Source organism: Bufo gargarizans, chromosome 2 (assembly GCF_014858855.1).
Source record: "Bufo gargarizans isolate SCDJY-AF-19 chromosome 2, ASM1485885v1, whole genome shotgun sequence".
Lineage (NCBI taxonomy): Eukaryota > Metazoa > Chordata > Amphibia > Anura > Bufonidae > Bufo > Bufo gargarizans.
Window position 1 is genome coordinate 201,174,407 of NC_058081.1, and position 12,562 is coordinate 201,186,968.

The 12,562-nt window shown below is 45.6% G+C and overlaps 1 protein-coding gene across 1 annotated transcript; it reads left to right on the top strand.

Annotated features, from left to right (window-relative positions):
- The first annotated feature begins 294 nt into the window (after positions 1–294).
- Positions 295–12,007, top strand: LOC122925772 (protein kinase C delta type-like). The gene is made up of 8 exons (XM_044277119.1): positions 295–778; positions 5,409–5,689; positions 6,883–6,974; positions 7,457–7,658; positions 8,151–8,270; positions 9,992–10,117; positions 10,933–11,149; positions 11,350–12,007. The coding sequence occupies exons 1-7, from the start codon at positions 295–297 to the stop codon at positions 11,059–11,061; spliced, it is 1,434 nt and encodes a 477-aa protein (XP_044133054.1). The 3' UTR covers positions 11,062–11,149; positions 11,350–12,007.
- The last annotated feature ends 555 nt before the right edge of the window (positions 12,008–12,562 follow it).

The window sequence follows — 12,562 nt, forward strand, 5'->3', positions numbered from 1 at the left end:
TTTGTGGCACATTTTATTTCATAAGAGTTTTCAACGTGTTCCTTAAACCTCAAAGTAAAATGGAAACTTAAATCCATTATATTTCAGATAAGAAATGTATTTTCAATAGATATGTTCAAAAAGAGCCTGGCCCAAATGGCTGAACGCTATTGGCCAGTTACTGGGCACATCACAATCCATGTAACCAGGGCAACTGTGGTGGCCGTGTCTGAATGGTAGGTGGCAGTTAGAAGTGGCAGTTGGAGTTGACTGGCGACGGAGGACATATCTGCTTACCCCAGGGAAAGCGCTGCGATGGATACAGAGAAGATTGCTGTGAGGAAGAGAGGACAGAAGAAGAGGAGACACATTTCTGACTCATCGGCTGATGAGCAGAAGAAGATGGAGGAAGAAGAGGAGATTGCTGTGAGGAAGAGAGGACAGAAGAAGAGGAGACACATTTCTGACTCATCGGCTGATGAGCAGAAGAAGATGGAGGAAGAAGAGGAGATTATCATCAGGAGGAAAGGAGGGAAGAAGCAACGTACCATCCTGACCTCAGCTGATGAAGACAAGGAGACACCCAAGAGGAGCAAGAAGAGGATAACATCCAGCTCCTCTGAGAAGATGTCTCCTATTCAACCCATCATTCCAGTGGATGAAGATGTGACTAAACAGCCAAAATGCGGCAAGAAGAGAAAACTCATCATCTCTTCAAAAGATGGAAAGAAGTCACGGATCAAGAAAGAAGATGATGTCCCGAAGAAAGAAGACCAGCAGGAGGACCAGGGAGTCTCAGGTAGATGCACACATACAGTAATACAGAAGCTACACATCCTGGGCACATTGTATAACTTTACATGAATCTGTTCTGTAGAGCTGAGACCTGAGACAAGCAGAAGGAAGGGGAGTCCACATTTATATCTGGGGTGGTACTAGGGGTGGGGGAGGAGTGCTAGCAGGGATGTACCCTGGGAGCGCCAACAAGCCATTCTGCCTGGTCAGGGTATTTAGACACTGGGCTAGGGCAGTGCAGTGTGAATTAGGCCGTACACAGGTCCGTTTTAAGCATTTAATGTTATTATAGGAATTATTTTCAGCAAAGCCTGTGCATGGAGAGAATATAGGCTGTCATAGACAGCAGCCTGTATTGTGTATAGTACAACACTGTAACAACCCTGCATACACGGGAGTGATTCTGATACATGGACGCTGTGCCCCTATTGTAAGGGATCAGAAGTCATCAGGAGCTCCAGGTCCCTAGAAATGTACAAGGCCCCGTGCAGAGCTCATGTCTACAGATCCCTGACCTCCAAGGTGACTTCTCATATTCTGAATAATCTATTCTAGGAAGTGCATTACACCCTTCAGCTGCTGCAGAACCTCTTTCTGTAGAGTTAGGTCACTGTCAGGTATATTTGGTTTGTATATGTCAAACCCAGAAATACATAAGAAATACAGAGGTTTCCATCACCCTTTCCCTCTGTGTAGGTTCCACTCAGGGTTTTGGCTTCCAAATACTGATCCCAAATATTGACCTGAATATATAAGTGCGGCAGTGCCCCCAGTAATGAGATGAAAGATGTTGTGCAGCAGCTTTGACACAAAACGGTATTCATTTAGATGATTTGGGGTCTGTAGGTATTATGGGGTGTGTATTTATTCCAGGGTTTGTATTCAGGGGTCTGCTCTGTAAGTTTGGCGCTCAGTGATGTTACCTTTATCCCGCGGATCAGCACAGTCATGGCGCTAATAAATATACATTGTTTTCCTTATGTTTTATTACATGTACAAAATAAAAAACTTCTGGCATTGTGTGTGTGTTTGTAAAGCATTTATCATGTGGTATATTTTATTAGGTTGGAAGTTTACAGGCACAGTGACACCAATTATATCATTATTACTGTATACGATGAAAAGGAAAGAGGCTTTTTTAGCTTCTTTAAATATAAATTTTTAAATGTGATTCTTTTTATTGCACATTTGGCACCCCCTGTGGAGCCTGCTCCATACACTGCCCTGCAGCATTACAGTGTATAGGTATATGATATGTCAGGAAGGGGAAATGGGTTGGTTCACCATTATATGTCATATTCATTAATCCATTATAAAAATAGAGCACATTTACCATTCAGATTCTGTTATGACATTTACTTACATAGTATAGCGCCACCTGGTGTTCACAGTGTATAGCAATGTGCAGGTCCACCTACTGAGCTCAGCGAGCCGATTAGACGTGCTCACTCCTCCAGAGCCAGGTCTCTGCGAAGTGATCCTGTGTTCCCAGCAGAAGAACCAATAGAAATAGCTTTCTGCATGGAAGACGCCTTTCTTATTTAGCTCCTCTGCAGTGAGCACAGGGAAGAAAGCTATTTCTTCTAGCTGCCCTGCGGTGAACAGAGAGGACCACTGTGAAGAGACCTGGCTATGAGGACAGTGACGGACCTGTGACCAGCAGCACTTAGCTCAGTAGATGCAGATTGTTATACGCTTTAAACAGCAGGTGGCGCCATACTGTATATGTATATATCATAATTCTCCATGGGAGTAACAGCAGGTAAATGGCACATAGGCTTCAGTTTTTATTATCCATCCCCTTAATGCATAATCACCTATATGTATGTCATATGTGATAAAGCGTTATATGGATCAAGCTCACACGTTGAGGTCACTCTCTATATATGGTGGATGCTGACTGTATAATACAGTAGACACCTGCCAGCAGTGCATGTGATGATGATGATACCGGTCTTTTAACCCCTCAGATGCTGCTGTCAATAGCGACTGCAGGATTTTGACAGAGGGAGGGGAAACTGATCTATGGAGTTTGACAGAGGGAGGGGGGTTACCTAAGTCCTCCGATTGGAACCCCTGTGGAAAAATCGCAGGGCTTATTAAAAAGTCCCAGGCCTGTCATGGGTTGTTGCCCAAAAATACTGAAAAATCATGGTACAAAAAAAAAAAACTACACCACAAAAATATGCCCTTACATGGCTCTAATAATAAAGACAAATGTGGGTGTCAGAAAATGGCGATGCAAAGAATATTTGTATTTTTTTTACAGGATATATATACCGTATTTTTCGCCCCCATAAGACGCACTTTCCCCTCCCCCAAAAGTGGGGGGAAAGTGCCCCTGCGTCTTATGGGGCGAATGCTGGCAGTTTACATCGCAGACTGCGATATATTAGTGAGGATGGAGGAGGAAGGAGGGACTGTAGTAGGCGGGGAGAGAAGCGGGCAGTGCAGGCACTGTACTCTGTCCCCGCCGCTCGGTATGTACTGTATTATACGTAGTGTTAATCATAATATCTAAACCGAATAATGATACGCTCCCCCCGCACCCTGTGCTTACCGGTACATGTCACGCTCCTGTAGTAAGCACTAGCAGCTAGCAGGGAGGCCGGGCAGCCGTGACTCACGGAGGTCACATGCCTGCTCCGCCTACTTTATGAATGAAGTAGGCAGAGCAGGCACGTGACCTCCGTGAGTCATGGCTGCCCGGCCTGCCTGCTAGCTGCTAGTGCTTACTACAGGAGCGTGACATATACCGGTAAGCACAGGGTGGAGCAGGGGGAGCGCATCATTATTCGTTTTAGATATTATGATTAACACTACGTATAATACAGTACATACTGAGCGGCGGGGACAGAGTACAGTGCCTGCACTGCCCGCTTCTCTCCCCGCCTACTACAGTCCCTCCCTAGGAATCTGTGGATGGGATAATGATGGGGGGGGGGTGGTTTGTGGATGGCATTATGATGGTGGGGGGGGTCTGTGGATGGCATTATGATGGGGGGGATCTGTGGATGGGACTGTTATGGGGGGATCTGTGGGTGACACATATAGCAGTGTCACCCACAGATCAACCACCCTATAACAGTGCCATCCACAGATCCCCCCCCATCATAATGCCATCCACAAATCCCCCACAATTATAATGCCATCCACAGATCCCCCGCACCATCATAATGCCATCCACAGACCCCCCCATCATGATGCCATCCACAGCTCCGCCCATAACAGTGCCATCCACAGATCCCCCACATAACAGTGCCATCCACAAATCCCCCACCCCATAACAGTGCATAATCCACAGATCCCCCATAATAGTGTCATGCACAGACCGCCATTAGTTCAAACCCACCAAAAGCACACCTTTTGGCTAGAATTTTTTTTCTTATTTTCCTCCTCAAAAACCTAGGTGCGTCTTATAGGGCCAAAAATACGGTATATATATATGTATAGTGACACAGTGAGGGGTTTGGTCTGGGAAAACAGGTATTTTCCTCCCAGCATGTGCTGCTGGGCTGATTTACAGCCAGGTGAGGGCAAATACCGGACCGGATTTTAAATGCCGGTCCGGGTTTTGGAGCACCTGGCTGTCCTTAAATAGGCAGCTGGGCTTAGAAGCCATGTCTCTGTGTTGGGATCTGGGAGCCTTGCGTCTGGAGGAAGGCTTGCTACCTGTTTGGTGTGAAAACAGGTTGGTGCTGCTATCAGCAAGGATGCTTTGAGGCAGAATTGCCGCATTGTTTGAATTACCACCAACAACGCAAGGTGACTTTTTGTTTGAATATGACTGCTTGTTTGAGCACTTGCCTATAGTGTGAATAAAACACTGAACTGTTTGATCCCAAAAAGTTTTTGTTGCCTCTATACTCCTTCCGCTAATCCTGTCTACCAGAGGAAGTACCCACAATATATATAGGGGTTAAGGCACTTGGTCTGGGGTCTGTATTTATTAAGGGGTCTGATTTCAGTATATATTTTAGAGTCTGATCTAGGTCTGTATTTATCTACGGTGCTGGATTCTGTTAAATGGGTATTCCCATCTGAGACAACGGGGTCATATCTCTAGGATCTGCCCCCATTGTCTCATAGGTGCAGGTTCTACCTCTGGGACCCCCACCTATTTCATAATTGCAGCCAACAAAGTCCCAGAGGGCGCACCGCACATGTATGGCTGCCCTCTATTCGTTTCTAAGGAAGGCAGAAAATAGCCAAGCCCTATTGAAATAGCTCGGCCTCATAGAAATGAATGGGAGCAGTGGCTGCGCAAACGGGTGCGCTCCCATTCACTACTATTGGGACAGCGCTTGGTGGTGGCTGGACCCAGTGGAAATCTGGGGTCCTCCAGCCACCACTTTCCCAGCTCATTCTCGATATAGGTGTGGGTCCCAAAAGGTGTCTCATTGTCTCAGATGGGAATACCCCTTCAAATAGAACAGTATAGACCCTCACCGATCACCATTCAGAGTCTATGGGACTGCTGGAGATAGCCAAGCTCTGTTCTTGGCTATACAAATTCGGGATTGTTGGCAGCTATCGTCTATCAGAATAACAGAAAGAACCAAGTCAATCAATATGGTATAAAAGCCTAAGATCGGAATGTCCTTTCACATGTCTTTCTATTATTTTCCCCCTAGTCGAGGACAGCGGTGTTCGGCCAACCTGCTCTAGAAGCACAATCTCCAATACCATCAGGGAGAGATTAATTTTCCATCATGTGCTCGGGGAGGGAAGTTATGGTAAGGTCGTCTTGGCGGAGGATACTTCTAACCATCAGAAGTTTGCTGTTAAGATCAGCAGCAAGAGAACCATGCTTGCCGACTGCGATGAGGCGGATGTGTTGGTGGAGCACCGAGTCTTACAGCTGGCATCTGGGAGCCCCTTCCTTGTCCACGCGGAATTTGCATTCCAGACCAAGGTACACTTCTGACAACTTCACTTTTGTCAAATGTCTCCACTCGTAACCCAATCAGCAGAAAAGGGGGCAGCAGCACTTGGTGGAGAACTTAGGCCCCTTCACTGCAGCACCTCTCAGAGCGACCAGCCATTTGAAAGAAAGGGGTCGGGTAGGACTGCAGGGACCCCCAGTGATCAGAAGAATGGAGGTTCCTGAGTCCCCATATGAATGAAGCAGTAGTTTGCATACATGACCAGTGCTCCATTTACTTACAGTCTGAAAATGGCAGCACTGATTGGATAGAGTGAGTCTGTGCAGGTACACCCCCCAACTGGTTACCACTCCTCTGTACCCTTACTGCAGACTGCTAGCAATTCAGGCATGTCAAAATAAAGGTTATTTATTCTACGATGGCAGGTTATATCATTTTCTAATTTACTTTATTTGTGGACTATAAGACGCCCCCAGGTTTGAATTACAGAAAATTAGAAAATAACATTTTCCACTTATTTAACCTTCCCTGGTCGAGGTCACTTATTTTGTGGTCTAGCGTAGAGAGGGTTAATAGATTTAGTCAGTGTGTCATCTGCTGACCATAGAAACAAACCGCAATGGCGCATATGATCACCTTATTAAATGTACCTACCCAAATGTCTCCTGTCTTTGCTCTGCATTGTCCTGCCATGCTTCTTCTGCTGTATTATTTCATTTTTTAGGTATTTTTTTTTACCTTTTAGGATTATGACATTGTACAAATACAGTACACATTCCCAATCCTCAAGGAGCATATTACATACACAACTCAGCATATCCATAAACACTGTATTACTTGAAGTTATGTAACAGGATCCTTCATTGTTTACCTCCAGTGGCTAAAAACCTATCCTCCCCATGTTATGGACACACAGACACTTGGCTCAATAAAGTCCATGCTATGCACCATATCTCCATCACAGGACCAGGACAGATTTATAGCAGCTGGGAGGAAACTAATGACGGTTCCCATTCAGTAACGGCAAGCAGAGATCCTAATAACTGAGAATTTGATACAGAAAGATTGTAAAATTGTAGAATCTTTCACTATATACAAATAATAAACGTTACTTATTGACACTGGAATATCCCTTTAAAGATGACAGAAGCCACTGCTAGATTCCATATAGTTCATGTGTAGATGTTCTGATGGTTTGGTAATGGTGTCTTCTATGTCACAGATGCTTGTTCTACTTGGTCTGGAATACATGAGCTGCGGGGACTTTGATCAGTTCCTACGGATGAAGGGGCGGCTTGACATCCCCAGTGCAAGGTATAGTTAAATAAGAACCTCAGCTAAACGGTTAGAAAATGACCTGAAATATTAGATCCAGTGTCCGGCCTCCTGCACATCACACTGATGAGATCTGTTCCCCCAAAAGAAGACTTGAAGACAGAGAGGAAACGTTCCTCCAGAAATCACATCTATGTGATCTTTTTTTCTGATATCTCCCCAGTCTGATGTGTAGGAGCCTTAATCATATTCCTAGGTATTAAAGGGGCCCTCCGGGAATAGTTATTAATGGCCATAAGCGACACATTCTAGAACATGACTAGGACTGGTTGCTCTTTAAAACCCTGGAATAGAAGTCCATGTGAGTTTAAGCCACCATGCAGCCCTTTCCATAAGACACTGCCTCATCATTTGACAGTAATAAGAAACATTATTGTCTCTTATTCTGGTGACCGGTAAGAAAGTCTGAGAGTCTTCTGTGTTATCCTCGCATTATATTCATTCATTTACTTTTCTGACAGATTCTATGCCGCTGAGCTCGTGTGTGGCATCCAATATCTCCATTCTAAGGGCATCATCCACAGAGACCTCAAGCCCGAGAACATCCTGGTGGCTGAGACGGGCCATATTAAGATCACGGATTTCGGTCTCGCACTTGAGAACATGCTTGGAGACCGCACAGCCACCGAATATGCTGGAACAAAAGGCTACGTGGCTCCTGAGGTGAGAAAAAGGGGAGTTTACATCATTTTCACTGATCCATTTGTATTGAAGGGGTTCAGAATATTGATCATTCATCCTTAGGATAAGCAGGAGCATCATATTGGTGGAAGTCTGACTTTTTCTGGACCCATGAAATGACCTCTTTAATTACCTTCATGCCATCTACTGATCTCAGGGATCAGCTGGTATTGCCAGGGGAAGCTCGGGGTGACCATTCATTTCCACTGCAGTGGGTGCTTGTGGAGAAACCTAATATTAGAATATGCTCATTCAAATGAATGAACCCCCATGTAACACTTGGTTACACCGAGTCTACAAAAGACGACTTTGTGGTTGCAGTTTATCTGCTGCTGGATGGAGGCAGAACATCTTGTCATCATTCAGCTAAACACCTTGAGTGACTCCATTCTATGATATGTTGGCAATGGCAGAAACCTTAGCACCTACATAGTGGGTAAGAGCTGTGTACTAATCTTCTCTCCTTCCTGGCAGATGCGGGCTGAGGAGGAGTATGGCGTCGGAGTGGACTGGTATTCATTTGGTGTCATCTTAAATGAAATGATTACCAGTCAGGGCAGAACACGCTCCGGCGCTAAAGACATCATTAAAAAGGTCAGTATGTTCCTACATGACACTACTGTACTGTATACAATGTTACATGACAACCTGTGATAGAAGACATCTCTCCCTACAATACCCCATAGTGCACCATGATCTCCTTCACTAGTACTCACCACTGTAGTGTTTAGGAGAGGTCCCCCCTCAGAGGTGCTGCTCGCTGGGTAACAATACACAACCAGCACTTCTGTAGTATACAAGGTTAGGCTACTTTCACACTTGCGCTTGATCGGATCCGTTCTGAACGGATCCGATCATATTAATGCAGACGGAGGCTCCGTTCAGTACGGATCCGTCTGCATTAATAACTTTGAAAAATTTCGCAAGTGCACAAGTAGCCTGAGCGGATCCGTTCAGACTTTCAATGTAAAGTCAATGGGGGACGGATCCGCTTGAAGATTGAGCCATATGGTGACATCTTCAAGCGGATCCGTTCCCATTGACTTACATTGTAAGTCTGAACGGATCCGCTCGCCTCCGCACGGCCAGGCGGACACCCGAACGCTGCAAGCAGCGTTCAGCTGTCCGCCTGTCCGTGCGGAGGCGAGCGGAGCGGAGGCTGAACGCCGCCAGACTGATGCAGTCTGAGCGGATCCGCGTCCATTCAGACTGCATCAGGGCTGGACGGAGGCGTTTGGGTCCGCTCGTGAGCTCCTTCAAACGGAGCTCACGAACGGACCCATGAACGCTAGTGTGAAAGTAGCCTTACAATACTGGTCTACACAACAGAGGATGCTAAGGAGTCACCTCTGGACCCACAACCTGACCAGATCCAGCACAGACTTAGTAATAGCACAATCTAGGACAAGAGTCCTGGCCCGGAGCCATTTTTACCAGCACTGAGGCAGACATTATAGTCGTTCTCCCATGGTAACATTTTTGGGAATAATTTACCTACTGGATAGTTGGAATATGAGTTTTCCTTTAAAGTAAGAGTCTGGTAGTTAATGTACTGAGGACAAGTCTACATACTTAGGCTACTTTCACACTTGCGTTCGGGGCTCCGCTTGTGAGTTCCGTTTGAAGGCTCTCACAAGCAGCCCGAACGGATCCGTCCAGCCCTAATGCATTCTGAGTGGATGCGGATCCGCTCAGAATGCATCAGTCTGGCACCGTTTGTCCTCCGCTCTGCTCAGCAGGCGGACACCTGAACGCTGCTTGCAGCGTTCGGGTGTCCGCCTAGCCGTGCGGAGGCAAACGGATCCGTCCAGACTTACAATGTAAGTCAATGGGGACGGATCCGTTTGAAGTTGACACAGTATGGCTCAATTTTCAAACGAATCCGCCCCCCATTGACTTTCAATGTAAAGTCAAAACGGATCCGTTTGCACTATCATGAAAAAAAAATAAAAAAATACAAACTGATCCGTTCTGAACGGATCTAAGCGTTTGCTTTATAGGTGCGGATCCGTCTGTGCAGACACCAGACGGATCCGCTCCGAACGCAAGTGTGAAAGTAGCCTTAGTCCACCCCTCTTAGTTTATGTAACAAGCAGCCACAGATTTCTAAAATCTCCCATTGCTGACACTACAGCCTGAGTCCAGCATTCAGACAGAATAAACATTAGGCAAAATATATCAAAACTTGCGCAAGAGAAAAGTGGAGATTTCATTTCCCAGCTTTCCCCTGAAAATGTAAGATCTGGAATGTGATTGGTCATTGTGTTCAAAGGTCGTTATAGTCACTAAGTTATCATTACATTTCTCATTTTCAGCTCCTCCTGAGAGATCCTGCCAAGCGCTTAGGAGTCCACGGTAACATCAGAGGCCACCATTTCTTCCAGCATATTGACTGGGTCTCAGTGGAAGCCCTTCAGATGCCACCACCACACATCCCTGTAGTAAGTGCATAAACAGAAAGTCTACCGTGCTCTAGATACACTTCATACACTGTATATGCAGGGGCGTAACTATAGGGGAAGCGGCTGCTTTGGGGCCCTGACCCTGAAGGGGCCCATCCAGGAAGAGGAGGACTAAAAGATTTTGTCAGAGCCCCCTGCTCAGTATTACACAATGAAATTATATACAGTGACAGTATACACAGTGTAGAAAACGGATGGAACAGCTGCCAGGCCTCATCTGAGACACAGGAATGGGGGCAGCATAAAAGGAAGGGGTTGCGAAAAAATTACTGGGGGAGGGGGGCTTCATTCAAAAATTTGCTGCGGGGCCCAGTCATTTCTAGCTACGCCACTGTGTATATGATTCTCAATGTCAGGGGCTTGATAGGGGGGCATGTTGGCAGGTAATAAGGAGGGGGCAGTAGCAATTGTCACAGGACATGGTGGTTTGGGGATTGGGCCACTGAACTCCAACGCCAGTAATGCATGTCAGCATACAGAGCTTTCATGTGTTTTCAGTGGTTCGCACCTTGGATGTATTTTGGAAGGTAAAGTCATAATTATATTTGTAACAAACAATTCTTGAATGGAGCTGGTTGGAGGCAGACCCCTGTAATGAGTGCAGGCCACTACCCTAATTTGGCATTTAATATGCTTTATACTCCTACAGAAAAATATATCTTATTATGGTGGGGGATGAGTACATAAGGTAATCATATTACATGTGGAAATACTACCAGCATAAGCTTCATATCAGGTCTGTCACCAATTGTGATGACCATATCCTCAGTTATATCTATTTCTTTTTCTTGTAGCCATCTATACCTCAAAGCTGTTCCACACATTTCAACCTGGACGAAATGGAGGCAGCAGCGGCCAAGAAGCGACGATTGCCACTGAAACATCAGGCCATTTTCAGAGGGTTGTCATTTAACACCCAGTAAACCCTCCACCAGCTCTAATGTCACCAGAGCAAAATGTCCTCCTGAGCCCCTGGAGAAGATCCATGGATGGACAGAAGAAAAGATCCAGGTATATAGATGGAAATAAGCAGTGTTCCCATACAGTTGTATAAATTCAAGATTTAAGCTGCTCCAAATGTGAAGCTCAAATTTTATGAGCATTAAACAGTTGTGTAAAATCCCTAATCTTCATATGTAGCACAAAATCTTTGTATATTACACCAGATTATATGGTATCTGTATTGATTCTTCCTATCATTTATACCACAGTATGAAGACAATAACAGGTAAGGGAAGACTGGATCCTGGAAGCCCTCCCTGCGATTGGACTGAAGGAAAACATCTTGAAGACATCTTGACGACAGAGGACACTGATCCTGGAGCCGATCCCACCGGATGATGTGTACGGGCATTTGATCCAGGGACTATTTTCCCACTGCTTTATTTGCAGTCTGGAAGGAGTGTTTTTCCCCTTAGATTAGGACAGATTGGCAGATGTCATAAAGGGGTTTTTTCTCTCCTTCTTCTGGATCAACACAGTTGCCCTCCCCCAATTCAGCCATTCACCTAATTCAAAGTACAATTTGGCCAACCCCTTGCGGACAGATTATTTAGTCATTGATTCTGGGACTAATCTGACTGCCATGCGTGGAGTCGGGAAGGAATTTTTCCTCATTACAGGCTGATGGCTGAGGCTCAGTGAGGTTTTTTCGCCTTCCTCTGGATTAATAATATCTGATCCAGGGAAATCGTCTGACTGCCCTAAGCGGAGTCGGGAAGGAATTTTTCCCCCTACAGGGGGTTTTTTCGCCTTCCCCTGAATCAATAAAAGTCAATGGATGTAACTTATCCTCGACTTCGATTTGCAATTTACACCAAAACTTCAGTCCCATCATTAATAAGATTATAAATTAAATAAAATTCTCCATTCCCCCTTATATCGTTGTGTGCCTGGTTTTATTTCCACTGACTTAGGCTACCTTCACATTAGCGTTTTTTGTGGATCCGTCATGGATCAGCAAAAATGCTTCTGTTACAATAACACAACCGTATACACCTGTCATGAACGGATCCGGCTGTATTATGTCTTCTTTAGCCATGATGGATCCGTCTTGATCACCAATAAAAGTCAATGGGGGACGGATCAGTTTGCTGTTGTGTCAGAGAAAACGGGTCCATCCCCATTGACTTACATTGTGTGCCAGGATGGATCCGTCTTGCTCCGCACCGCATGGCGGACAGAAAAATGCTGCAGGCAGCGTTTGGGTGTCCGCCTCCAGAGCAGAATGGTGACTGAACGGAGGCAAACTGATGCATTCTGAGCGGATCCTTTTCCATTCAGATTGCATTAGGGCAAAACGGATCCATTTTGGACCGCTTGTTAGAGCCATGAACGGATCACACAAGCGGAAAGCCAAAACGCTAGTGTGAAAGCAGCCTAACACGTGCTCAGGGCTGGATCTCGCTGGTCTCATCGTATGAT

Excerpts from the sequence above, each read along its gene's own strand:
- LOC122925772 (XM_044277119.1), top strand. The coding sequence starts at position 295 with ATGGATACAGAGAAGATTGCTGTGAGGAAGAGAGGACAGAAGAAGAGG. Across the intron at positions 5,690-6,882 it reads AATTTGCATTCCAGACCAAG|ATGCTTGTTCTACTTGGTCT; the intron begins GTACACTTCTGA and ends TCTATGTCACAG. Across the intron at positions 6,975-7,456 it reads CTTGACATCCCCAGTGCAAG|ATTCTATGCCGCTGAGCTCG; the intron begins GTATAGTTAAAT and ends CTTTTCTGACAG.